At 41.9% G+C, this 12,599-nt stretch overlaps 1 protein-coding gene and 1 long non-coding RNA gene across 3 annotated transcripts in view; both read right to left on the bottom strand.

Moving 5' to 3' along the window:
• The window catches only part of Ppp4r3a (protein phosphatase 4 regulatory subunit 3A), a 56,668-nt gene that overhangs the window by 1,818 nt on the left and 42,251 nt on the right, over window positions 1-12,599 (bottom strand). For both annotated transcript variants that reach the window (XM_042692477.1, XM_042692478.1), the window contains exons 11-14: window positions 6,246-6,415; window positions 4,529-4,671; window positions 2,958-3,148; window positions 1,333-1,556 (exon numbers count right to left, since the gene is read on the bottom strand). In XM_042692477.1, the coding sequence (XP_042548411.1) occupies window positions 1,333-1,556; window positions 2,958-3,148; window positions 4,529-4,671; window positions 6,246-6,415 (728 nt within the window). The remainder of the gene's footprint in view (window positions 1-1,332; window positions 1,557-2,957; window positions 3,149-4,528; window positions 4,672-6,245; window positions 6,416-12,599) is intronic.
• On the bottom strand, window positions 7,593-9,658 carry LOC122118638. The gene is made up of 2 exons (XR_006149426.1): window positions 9,599-9,658; window positions 7,593-8,649 (listed from the first exon to the last, which is right to left on the bottom strand). It is a non-coding gene; the product is annotated as an uncharacterized LOC122118638 (long non-coding RNA).

Here is a 12,599-nt window from a genome sequence, read left to right as displayed (position 1 = left end):
ATAAGCAGAAAAAGCTGGAAGTGGCATTGTGGCTCTAGTGGTAGAGCTCAGGAACAGTGCCCAGGTCGAGTTCAGGCCCCACAACCGACCCCCCCCCAACCCCCCCCCCCCCAAAAAAAAGCTTAGAAGTAGTGCTGTGGCTCAAGTGTTTAGAGTGCTTGTCTGTTTTTTGTTTGTGTTTTGCTAGTCTTGGGGCTTGAACACTGGGTCTCAGTGCTGTCCCTGAGCTTCTTTTTGCTCAAGGCAAGCACTCTACCAATTGAGACATAGCACCACTTCCTGCTTTTTTGAGTAGTTTACTGGAGAAAAGAGTCTCATGGAATTTCCTGCCTGGCCAGGCTTCATACCACTTTCCTCAGATCTCATTCTTCTGAGTAGCTAGGATTACAGGTATGAGCTACCAGCATCTGGCTAGAGCACTAGTCTTGAGCACAAATAGGCTCCGGGACAGTACCTAACGTCTGAGTTCACGCTCCAGGACCAGCAAAAAATAAAAATAAAAAATAAAATAATTCTCCTAGCAAATCACTTAGGAGAAGGAAACAAACTGCAGAAGACTGACAACCTAAAATGAGGACAGACAGGCTATGGAAGCTTATCTGTGTGTATCCTCATTTATTCATCCAGGTTTCCTGTCAGCCTGATCCCACCCCAGAACCCATTGCTGTACCCTTACTCAGAGAATTCATATTGCTTTGCTCTCAGCCTGTCCCTTCATTTCAGCTTCTCTGATCACTCATTAGTCCTGAGTAGGGTTTTCCTGCTAATGTCAGAGGAAAAGAGACTGTCATAGACATTATAGTTCAAATTTAGATCAGTGAATCCCAATGAAAGCCTGTTAAACAGCTAGTCCAATAATTAATTTATGCTTTAAAAAAGTCCTCGTAAAAGGCAACCAGAAGAATTAAACTTTGTTCTGAGATATATTTCCTACTTTTTTTTTTTTTTGGGGGGGGGGGGGGGGTGAGGGTCCGTCATGGGGCTTGAGAGTTGTCTGGGCTTGGGCACTGTCCCTGTGCTCTTCAGCTCAAGGCGAGTGCTCTACCGCTTGAGCCACAGTGCCACTTTTGGTTTTCTAGTGGTTTTTATTGGAGATAAGAGTCTTACAGACTTTCCTGCCTGGGCTGGCTTTGAACCTTGATCCTTAGATCTCAGCCTCCTGAGTAGCTAGGACTACAAGTGTGAGCCACTGGTGCCTGGCTTTTCTACATTTTGTTATTGTGTTCCTTTCTAAGGAGAATTTTAGGGAACTGTGATTACAATGACTGTTAGGGAAACTTAAAATCTAGACAGAAAAGGACAGAATGTGAATCTAGGAGACAAAATTTGTACCTTTGTGGTAATAGCTGCCGTCTGAGATGTACTCTTAGGGACGGATCCAGGAGAGCCTGGAGAACCTGGGGATCCAGGTGATCCTGGAGATCCTGGCAGGTTTGCCGATGACTGGCTGGTGAGGTTAGTTTTTGTCCCGCTGGACAGGGAAAGCTTAAAACTTGGGCTCTGCCGTCCAGAAAGATTCGTTTTCAGAAGCACCTCTTTTTCCTCACTTTCTTTTACTAAAAACAAGAATATGGTCAAAAGCTGTTACCCATACTCATTTTTTTTGGGGGGGGAGGGGGTTGGTCATAGGGCTTAAACTCAGGGCCTAGGCACTGTCTGTCCCTGAGCTCTTTTGCTCAAGGCTAATACTCTACCTTGAAGTATAGTGTCACTTCTGTTTTCTGGTGGTTAACTGGAGAGAAGTCTCATGGACTTTCCTGCTCAGACAGGCAGGAACTCAGATCTCAGCCTCCCAAGTGGCTAAGGATCACAAACCTGAACCACCAGTGCCCAGAATCCATACTGATTTTTTTTTTTTTTTTTTGTCGGTCGTGGGGCTTGAACTCTGGGCCTGGGCGCTGTCCCTCAGCTCTTCAGCTCAAGGCGAGCGCTCTACCACTTGAGCTACAGCGCCACTTCCGATCTTCTGGTGGTTTATTGGAGATAGGAGTCTCATGGTCTCTCCTGCCCGGGCTGGCTTTGAACCGCGATCCTCAGATCTCAGCCTCCTGAGTAGCTAGGATTACAGGCGTGAGCCACCAGCGCCCGGCTCCATACTAATTTTTAAGACCTCTAATGGATGTGGTACTAAAACATCACCAACTTTTTCTATTTGCTGAGGAAGAACTTGGGAATGATGAACAAAGCTTATCACTGAATTGAACCCACTAAATTTTACAAGAAGGAATGAAACTTTCACCATCACATTTTGTATTCTTACCTCCCAGAAATAATACAGCCATCTTTACTCACTCAGGTTTTGATTTTTGGTACTGATTCTGGGGTTTGAACTCAGGGCCTAGGGCTGTCCCTGAGCAGTTTTGGCTTGTCTAAGTGCTCTACCACTTGAGCCATAGTTCCACATCCAGCTTTTTTGGGGGTGGCTAATTGGAGATAAGAGTATCACAAACTGTCTGTGCTAGCTTTGGGCTGTAAATCCTCAGGTCTCCAGCTTCTGAGTTAACTATAATTACAGGTGTGAGTTGCAGGTACACTCATTTTTTTTTTTTTGGGGGGGGGGGGTTGTGGGTTGGTCATGGGGCTTGAACTCTGGGCCTGGGTGCTGTCCCTGAGCTCTTTAGCTCAAGGCTAGCACTCTGCCACTTGAGCCATAGTGCCATTTCCGGTTTTCAGGTGGTTAATTGAAGGTAAGAATCTCACAAACTTTCCTGACCGGGGCTGGCTTTGAACTGTGATCCTCAGCTCTCAACCTCCTGAGTAGCTAGGATTACAGGTGTGAGCCAACGGCGTCCAGACGGGTAAACTCATTTTAAAAGTAAAAACAATGTACACTTTCACAACAGAGCTAGGGACTCAGCTATACCTACAGAGCAACAGTCAACATGCTGACTATTTTGGCAGGAGATAAACCTAGAATGCAATGAGAAAGCCATCATTTTTCCTCATTTTCAACATACATTTCTTCCTTTCCATGAATTTACTTATTGGATCCATAATGTCATCATCATTTTTAGTTTTATCAGATGGAGACACTACAGTGTCTCCATCTTCCATGTCATCTTCATCTGTGTTAAACCACATCTCTTCTTCATCTTCTAGTGTTCTGGCATCTCGTCGATACCTATGATTCCTCAAGATGGACCGCATGCTATGAATAAAGAGAAGAAAATAAATATATTCATTGCATCTTTAATCCTAGCCACTCAAGAGGCTAAAATCTAAGAACTGCAGTTCAATACCAGCCTGGGCAGGAAAGTCCATGAGTTTTTTTGTTTTTTGGTCCGGTCGTGGGGCCTGAACTCTGTCCCTCAGCTCTTCGGCTCAAGGCTAGCCCTCTACCACTTGAGCCACAGCGCCACTTCCGGCTTTTTTTCTTTTTGCTTATGTGGTGCTGGGGAATCGAACCCAGGGCCTCAGGCATGCAAGGCAAGTGCTCTACCACTGAGCCACCTTCCCAGCCCCTCCATGAGACTTTTATCTCCAATTAACCACCAGAAAACTGGAAGTGGAGCTGTGGCTCAAGTGGTACAGTGCTCACCTTGAGCAAAAAAGAGCTCAGGACAAGTGCCAAGGCCTTGAGTTCAAACCCCATGACTAAAGGGAAAAATAAATAAAGCCTTCTTTTAGGGGTTGGTGCTGGGCCTCAAACTTAAGATTTTCAGCCTGGTTGTTGAGTTATTTAGAAGACTTTTCTTATTAAGCAGACTTTTCTACTTTGTCTGGTCTCAGATGGTGATCTTCCAGATCTCAGATCCCTAAGTAGCTAGTAGTATATGGCTAGGTCACTGGCACCTGGCTGGTATTAGATAATCTTAATAGGAATAAACACACAGAGTCTGAAGACAATCAACTTCACCACACATGCCATCATATCTATTATTAACTAGTGGAGTCAAACTTATTATCAACATCATACCATTACAGATCAATTATTAAACATGCCAACTTGTTAGGAATTGACAAATACTAGGTATATATGTAAAAGTACACTATAAATATGAACCCAAACATTTAGAAAACCATACAATGCATAAACTAATTTGTATAAAATAATTTGTAATTTAAAGCAAGAAAGAACAGCATCCTGGGCTGGGAAGGTGGTTCAGTGGTAGAGCACTTGCCTTTCATGCTCAAGGCCCTGGGTTCGATTCCTCAGCACCACATAAGCAGAAAAAAAAGAGCCGGAAGTGGCGCTGTGGCTCAAGTGGTAGAGTGCTAGCCTTGAGCTGAAGAGCTGAGGGACAGAGTTCAAGCCCCACGACCGGACCCATAAAAAACAAAAACAAAAACCAGTATCCTGATGTAGTTTTGAATACCAGAACTATTACCTGGTATCACAGACACAAACAATGTTATCTCTGCATCATACTAGTTAGTATCTACCTACAGCTTCAGAAAAACCTATGTGCCTACCTCCCCCAGCCAAGCCAAAAAATACCAAATCAACAAAACAACTACAACAAAAAGAGGTACTATACAACTTATTAAAGGATAAACAACAGTTCAAATATATGGTTAACTTATTTACCTGTCAAGTTTGGGGTTGTCTTGTCTTTCTCTTTGTTGTTCAAATCTCAGTTTTAATCCTTTAAATGTCTGCACATAATCAACATCTTCCAGTGCTTTCCAGTAATTTTCAATTACATGAGCAGTTAATGATTTTATATCTTCCTACAGAAAAGAGTTATACTGAAATTAATGACAGGAAAATATCATTTTGACAAGGTAAATAAAACTCACCAAAAAGTTGGATTTCACAAAATTATACAATCTCAGTGAAAACTAATAGAAATGGAATAACATACTGGCCATGTGAGCAGCTGTTGTTTTTTGCCCTCTATTGTGCCAGTCTTAGGGCTTGAACTCAGAGCCTGGGCGCTATCCTTGAGCTTTTTGTTCAGGGCTTGTGCTCTACAGTTGAACTACAGCTCCACTTCTGGCATTAATTGGAGATAAATTGGGAATCCTGATCCTTTCTCAACCTCCTGGATTAGGTAAGATAACTCACAAGCCACTGGTGCCGGCTTTACTTCAGAAGTTTTTAGTATGCTTCAGAACTGTTAACAGGTCTTTTCAAAGTTTATGTACACATCCTACTTGAAGGATTATGACTACTTATTTCTGCACTGAGGATTTTAAAATCGTGCCACAGAATGTTCAGGACTTGATAATGGTGATGATCAAATAATAAATAATATAAATCTAAGTTAATTACCGTTAGAGTATAAATTCAGAATGGCAAACCTTACACTATGTGTATTTTACCATAATTATTTTGCTAGGTATCCCAGGCTGACCTGAGCTGCCAAGCCTCCCTCAGCCATCACACATACATGCTGCCATACCCAGCATTATTTTACTATAATTACTTTTTAAAGCATGCCACAGAGTTATGCACATTGCATTCATGTCAGTAGTTATTAAAGAATCAAGAAGAGCCAGACTCTGGTGGTCATGCCTGTAATCCTAGCTATTGAAGAGGTCATGATCTGAGCATTGTGGTTCAAAACCAGCCCAGTAGGAAAGTCTATGAGACTCTTATCTCCAATTTACCATCAGAAAACTAAAAGTGATGCTGTGGTTCAAAATGGAAGAACACCAGCCTTGAGCAAAAGTGCTCAGGGACAGTGCCCAGTCCAAGTTCTATGCCCACAACAAAAAACAACAGCAACAAAAACCCACGTAGCATTTATTATGAAACTGTCCTATAGCAACAAGTGAAGGTCCAAAAAAAAACATTCAAATGCTTGTCTGTCAACTCCAAGTTTCTTCTTTTCTTTTTTTTGTAGGTCATGGGGCTTGAACTCTGGGCTTGGGCGTTGTCCCTATGCTCTTCAGCTCAAGGCGAGCGCTCTACCGCTTGAGCCACAGTGCCACTTCCGATTTTCTGGTGGTTTATTGGAGATAAGAGTCTCGTGGACTTTTCTGCCTGAGCTGGCTTTGAACCATAATCCTCAGATTTCAGCCTCCTGGGTAGCTAGGATTAACAGACATGAGCCACCGGTGCCCAGCAATTCCAAGTTTCTTAACTGATTAACATAACTGTTAAATTGCTTTCAAACTACTCTATAAAGATTACTATGAGATATTCTGGATTTTACTAGTCTGAATTGAACTGCTCACAAGTCTTTGGCATCATGGTTTTTCTTTCCAACATTTCCACACATAACTGCAAGTCAAAATACCAGCCAATAATGCAATTCTCAATTCAAATCAAAAGTCTAATTAAGAAACACAGAACCTACCACTCTAATAAATTCAAACATTTCTATTATGGCAGAGTTCATCAAATTGTAGCGGGATCCATTGTTGAGAAATGCTTTGACTACCGGTTCAAATAAAAAACTTTTCATTATGTAGCGGTTATAAAACTCATCTTTTAGGCCAATAATCTTTCTCTTAAAACGAAGGGCACCTGAAACACAGAGGCATTGTTGTTTAAGTCACACATTTCTATATTTTAGACTTACCAAAACAATATCAACAAAACCTGTTTAACAAGTATTGGTATTTTTTTGTGTACAGTGATATGTTGTTAGCACCTCTGGAAATGAAAACCTAAAGATAAGGATTTTAAAAGTATTGCCAGAAAATATATTCTGAAAGGAGTGTATGTTGTCATAGAACCCAAGTCTTAGAAAGCCATAAAAATTCTGGAAATAAGACAGCTACTAATGTCCATCTTATTTAAGATGTCTCTCCTACTATTTAAGATGAAAAATTCCCAACAATATCTTTTTAATAAAATATTTTTTTAAGCAATAGAAAAACTTATTTTATTAGGGCAATCCACTGTATAAGAATTTGATCTCCATTAATTCTGGACACTCTTTTTATTATCATTTTGCATGAGAGTTCTAGGATTTACATTGGTTGTCTGTGGATGGATGTAAAGGCTGTCAACCCATAAAAACTCTGCATGATCCCAAATTTGCCTTCCCATTCTTTAGAAATTAGAGGATGTTGTTTAAATGTGGTCCTCTTTGTTTATTGCACAGCGAGTATGCTTTTTATTTTTCTTAGTTTTCCTTTTTTACAATTAATTAGGCTTTAACTTACGGATGAAAAGGAATATTTGTATCTTGAAGTATGGGGAGTTACTTAAGTCACCATTCGTCAAGATCCAAATATACACAGACAGCTAGACTTCAACAAAGCCCTATTTACCTACAAGGAATTATCAGTAAGTTAATGCCCCAGTTATTGCAAACAGTTCAAAAAAGCATACTCACTTCGTGCAGTCACATCGTCTTCGGTTGGCAAGATTAAATATTGTGTTTGTATTTTGGTTTCTTTGGAGATCATGGAAGTGGCTCGTTAAATTGCCAATTTGTTATTAATCAAGTCCTTCATGAGCAGGTAGCCAGGCAACCATGCTGACACGGTTTCTGGGTGGGAAGGCAGAGGAGTAAAGCAGCTCAATTTTTCTTTATTTGGCAGAAAGAGGTCCACAAGTGAATGCCCAATTAGGTACAGCTGATTATAAACTGCCTTAACAATCCAACTTAAGAGTGTCTCTTTCTAAAGAGATACTCTGGGCAGGGAATTTCAAAATAGTTTATAGAATAACTGCATTTTCTCAATTGTTTTGTTTTGTTTTTAGCTGAGTACTTCCAAAAATAAGCATGGTGAAGATGTTTTAAACTTAAGAGGTATCATTCTGGGCAGCAAAATCAAAGCCAAGCAAGAGTCACGATTCTTTTTTTTTTTGGTGCAGGGCTTTTGTTAACTGTTAACTGAGAAAGGAATGCAGTGACAGTTCTACTTGGTAGAATAAAAATGAATACTTAAGAGCTAATGCTAATAGGCCAGATTTTATGCTTTCAACAAGAGCTACTATTATTCTAAGATTGGTACTCCAATTCTGCAGGCTTTGTGTAGACTTGTGTCCTACGACAACATAAACTCTCTAGTCCCTCTAGGATTGACACAGTTCCTAGGTGTGGGAAAAGAACCCCCATCCTTTCTAGAAAGCCCTCCGACCAAGGCATGCGGATGGCAGCCCTACATTCTTGAAAGTATTTCTATGTAGGAACTGCTTAGGTAGAAAGGCGATTCTGAAGATCTTTTTGTTGAAGGTTGAAGGGGGGAAGGGGAGAAGGGGGGGGGAATCCTCATTTCCATTTGCCCTCACTTATTCTTATCAATATCTTTAAATTTAAATCCCCCAAATTAAAAAAAAAAAGCACAAAAAAATATCCAACCATGATTTCTTTCTGTTGAATAAAAACCTGCTTTCCACCCCTTTATATATCACCTTTATAGTAACAATTTAAAAGGAAAAAAAAAAAAGCTGTTTTCCCTGGAACATGATAAAATTATACAGGACTCTAGGTATTCACACAGCAAGACCAAATGAGGATATTCTCAGGGGAGAAACACAAGGCATAACGCCCATGTATGTCTGATCATATAAAATAGTATTTATCAAAATGTACTCCAGCAAATGGAAACAAGGTTTTTGGTTGATTTTAAAAAAGCTGCTTTCCAAATTTTACAGTGAGTTCTAAGAAGTTTATTCACTAATAGGAGACTAGAGAACGCTTTCAGGACAGGCAAGTTTGGCATCACCCTAGCATTTTCCATGTAAAGTACATTCTGAACTTACTAACCTTATGTTGAGAACATCTTATGCTTAATTTCAATTATCTTGGGCTGGGAATGTGGCTTAGTGGTAGAGTGCTTGCCTTGTATGAATGAAGCCCTAGGTTTAATTCCTCAGTACCACAACACAGAAAAAGCCAGAAGTGGCTCTGTGGCTCAAGTGGTAGAGCAAAAGAGGCTCAGGGACAGTGCCCAGGCCCTGAGTTCAAGCTCCAGGACTGGCAAACAAGAATTAAAAAATAAAATAAAAATGAAATAATTTCAAAGCCGGGTACAGTGGCTCACGCCTGTAATCCTAGTACTGAGGAGGCTGAGATCTGAGGATCACAGTTCAAAGCCAGTCCGGGCAGGAATTAAACCACCAGAAAACCGAAGTGGCCTGTGGCTCCAGTGGTAGAACACTAATCTTGAGCTGAAGAGCTGAGGGACAGTGCTTAGTCCCAGAGTTAAAACCCCACGACCAATTAATTAATTTAATTTAATAATTCCAATTACCTTTTTTAAAATTTTTATTTATTTATTTTTTGGGTCCCGTCATGGGGCCTGAACTCTGGGCCTGGGCGCTGTCTCTCAGCTCTTCAGCTCAAGGCTAGCACTCTACTACTTGAGCCACAGTGCCACTTCCAGCTTTTTTCTTTTTTCTTATGTGGTGCTGAGGAATCGAACCCAGGGCCTCATGCATGCAAGGTAAGTGCTCTACCACTGAGCCACCTTCCCAGCCCCCCAATTACCTTTTTATTTTTATTTATTTATTTTTTTGTCGGTCGTGGGGCTTGAACTCTGGGCCTGGGCGCTGTCCCTCAGCTCTCCAGCTCAAGGCGAGAGCTCTACCACTTGAGCTACAGCGCCACTTCTGGTTTTCTGGTGGTTTATTGGAGAGAGGAGTCTCACGGTCTTTCCTGCCCGGGCTGGCTTTGAACCGCGATCCTCAGATCTCAGCCTCCTGAGTAGCTAGGATTACAGGCGTGAGCCACCAGCGCCCGGCTCCAATTACCTTTTTAAAATACTGTCTTAATCTTACCCAACAAGAGACTTCATATATTAAGTCTTCTTTGTCTCCTAAGTATCTAATGCTACCTGCATAAAAGCCTGTAACCAAGTCTAGTTCTGGGGAATCAAAACAGAACCGTGTGCATGTGCATGCCAAGTAACATTCTAACACGAAGATACATCTCAGTCCTAAATTTTTTGGTCGGTCATGGGGCTTGAACTCTGGGCCTGGGCGCTTTCCCTCAGCTCTTCAGCTCAAGGATAAGCTCTTACCAATTTGAGCTATAGCACTACTTCTAGTTTTCTAGTAGTTTATTGAAAACAACTTATGTTTCCTGCTATACATCTTCTTCATTTATACATGTACATCTATTTAAGTAGTAATTCTTTTATTTCATGTATCTAATTTGTGCAGTTTTTAGAAACCCTTGGGGGGGGGGAGTTTTTTTTTTAGGGGGGTGGGTGGGTGGGGAGGGGCTGGTCCTGGGGCTTGAACTCAGAACTTCTTATGCTCAAGACTAGCACTCTACCACAGCTCCACTTATGGGTTTTTTGGTCATTTATTGGAGATAAAAAGAGTCTCATATTTTCCTGCCCAGGCTAACTTAGAAATCTTCAGGGGCTGGGAAGGTGGTTCAGTGGTAGAGTGCTTCCTTGCATGCATGAGGCCCTGGGTTCAATTCCTCAGCATCACATAAGCAGAAAAAGCTGGAAGTAGTGCTATGGCTCAAGTGGTAGGGTGCTAGCCTTGAGCTGAAGGGCTGAGGGACAGTGCCCAGGCCCAGAGTTCAGGCCCTACAACCGACAAAAAGAAAAGAGAAAAAAAAGAAAAAAGAAAAGAGAAAAAAAAGAAAAAAGAAAAGAGAAAAAAAAAGAAAAACGAAAGAGAAAAAAAAAGGATTATCTTCAGACAGCCTCCTGAGTAGTCAGGATTACAGGCGTGAGCCACCTGTACCCAGCTCAGCTCATACTTTTTTTTTTAATTTTTTTTTTTGGGGGGGGGGGGTGTCAGTCGTGGGGTTTGAACTCTGGGCCTGGCACTGTCCCTCAGTTCTTCATCTCAAGGCTAGCACTCTACTACTTGAGCCACTTCTGGTTTTCTGGGTGGTTTATTGGAGATAAGAGTCTCACGGACTTTCCTGCCTGGGCTGGCTTTGAAATGTGATTCTCAGATCTTACTCCTAAGTAGTTAGAATTACAGGCGTGAGCCACAGGCACCAGACCAGCTAAGACTTTTTGAAAGGGCTTTTCAGTGTCTGGTACCTTCCCTTAGATTCACTCTCAATTCTCAGGAGAAAGGTCCACTTCAAGGAGTTAGGCCTAACAATAACCTCAGTTTATAAAGTATCCACAAACAAAAAAAGATAACTAAAATTTTGCTAGCATATTTCCTATAAATCTTCATTTACTTTCTTTTTTTTTTTTGGGTCCGGTCGTGGGGCCTGAACTCTGGGCCTGGGCGCTGTCCCTCAGCTCTTCAGCTCAAGGCTAGCACTCTACCACTTGAGCCACAGCACCATTTCTGGCTTTTTTCTAAATATCTTTTTTTTTTTTTTAAAGGCAATGCTGAATTTATTTTTTCGGCTTTTTTTTTTTCTTTTTGCTTATGTAGTGCTGAGGAATCGAACCCAGGGCCTCATGCATGCAAGGCAAGCGCTCTACCACTGAGCCACCTTCCCAGCCCCTCTGGCTTTTTTCTTATGTGGTGCTGAGGAATGGAACCCAGGGCCTCGAGCATGCAAGGCAAGTGCTCTACCACTGAGCCACCTTCCCAGCCCCCCTTCATTTACTTTCTATCAACCTTCATTTACTTACAATGATATTTCTCATTGAGTTTACAGGGGAAAAATGCCTTTACAATATTGCAAAGCAAAGTAATAGGGAGAAGAGGCCTTCCTTTTCAGCTGCCACTCCACACTCTCCACTGGAATTCATGTCCTTTTTTTTTTTTGTCGGTCGTGGGGCTTGAACTCTGGGCGTTGGGCGCTGTCCCTGCGCTCTTCAGCCCAAGGTAAGTGCTCTACTTGAGCAACAGCACCACTTCCGGTTTTCTAGTGGTTTATTGGAGATACGAGTCTCACGGATGTTCCTGCCTGGGCTGGCTTTGAACCGCAATCCTCAGATCTCAGCCTCCTGAGTAGCTAGCTAAGATTGCAGGCATGAGCCACCAGCGCCTGGCTAGAATTCATATCCTAAATGCAGCAAAACAGTATGCCACATTCTCCTATGAGCAGACAAACTCCAATTACCTCTTTTACAAACATTTCTTTTCTGCCTCATTTAGAATAAAGTTTTTTTCACTACACTTCCATATAACCCTTAAATTGTAGTCCAATTTTCATGAATTGATTTCTTTGGAAGATGAATTCGGTCTTAATCATATACCATTTTGCCCAAGCTAGCCTTGAACTATTTGTTATTTTCCCAGCTCTGCCTGAATAACTGGGATTACAGGCCTGTGCCACCACATTTACCTCTATCTTCACTTTTTGTGTGTGCTCTGTGTGTGTGCACACGAGCGCGCATGCATGCGAGCGTACACGCATGCTTGTTCACGTGTGTGTAGGTACTGGGGCTTCAACTCAGGGCTTCCCATTCTCACTTGGCTTTTTTGCTCAAAGCTACTGCTCTACCCCTCAGGCCTCGCCCTCAACTTGTGAATTTTGTGGTTCAATGGAGCTAAGAGTATCACTGACTTTTCTGGCTCAGAATCAGGATCCTCAGATCTCATTCTCCTGAGTAGTTAGGAATACAGGCATGAGCCATGGGTGCTTGGTTCATCTTTACTTTTTTACTTATTTATTTTTGTCAGTTTTGGGGTTTGAATTCAAGCCGGAACACGGTCCCTAAGCTCTTTTGCTCAAGGCTAGCTAGCACTTTACTGCTTTGAGCCTCAGCTCCACGTCCCTTTTTCTGAGTGATTAATTAAAGATAAGAAGTCTCACAGGGACTTTTCTGCACAGGCTGGCTTTGAACCATAACCCTCAGATCTCAGCCCCCTGAGT

Source organism: Dipodomys spectabilis, unplaced genomic scaffold, assembly GCF_019054845.1.
Source record: "Dipodomys spectabilis isolate Male_0828 unplaced genomic scaffold, ASM1905484v1 ptg000157l, whole genome shotgun sequence".
Lineage (NCBI taxonomy): Eukaryota > Metazoa > Chordata > Mammalia > Rodentia > Heteromyidae > Dipodomys > Dipodomys spectabilis.
Note: the sequence above shows the minus strand (reverse complement) of the source record. Positions and strands in the feature narration are given on the sequence as shown.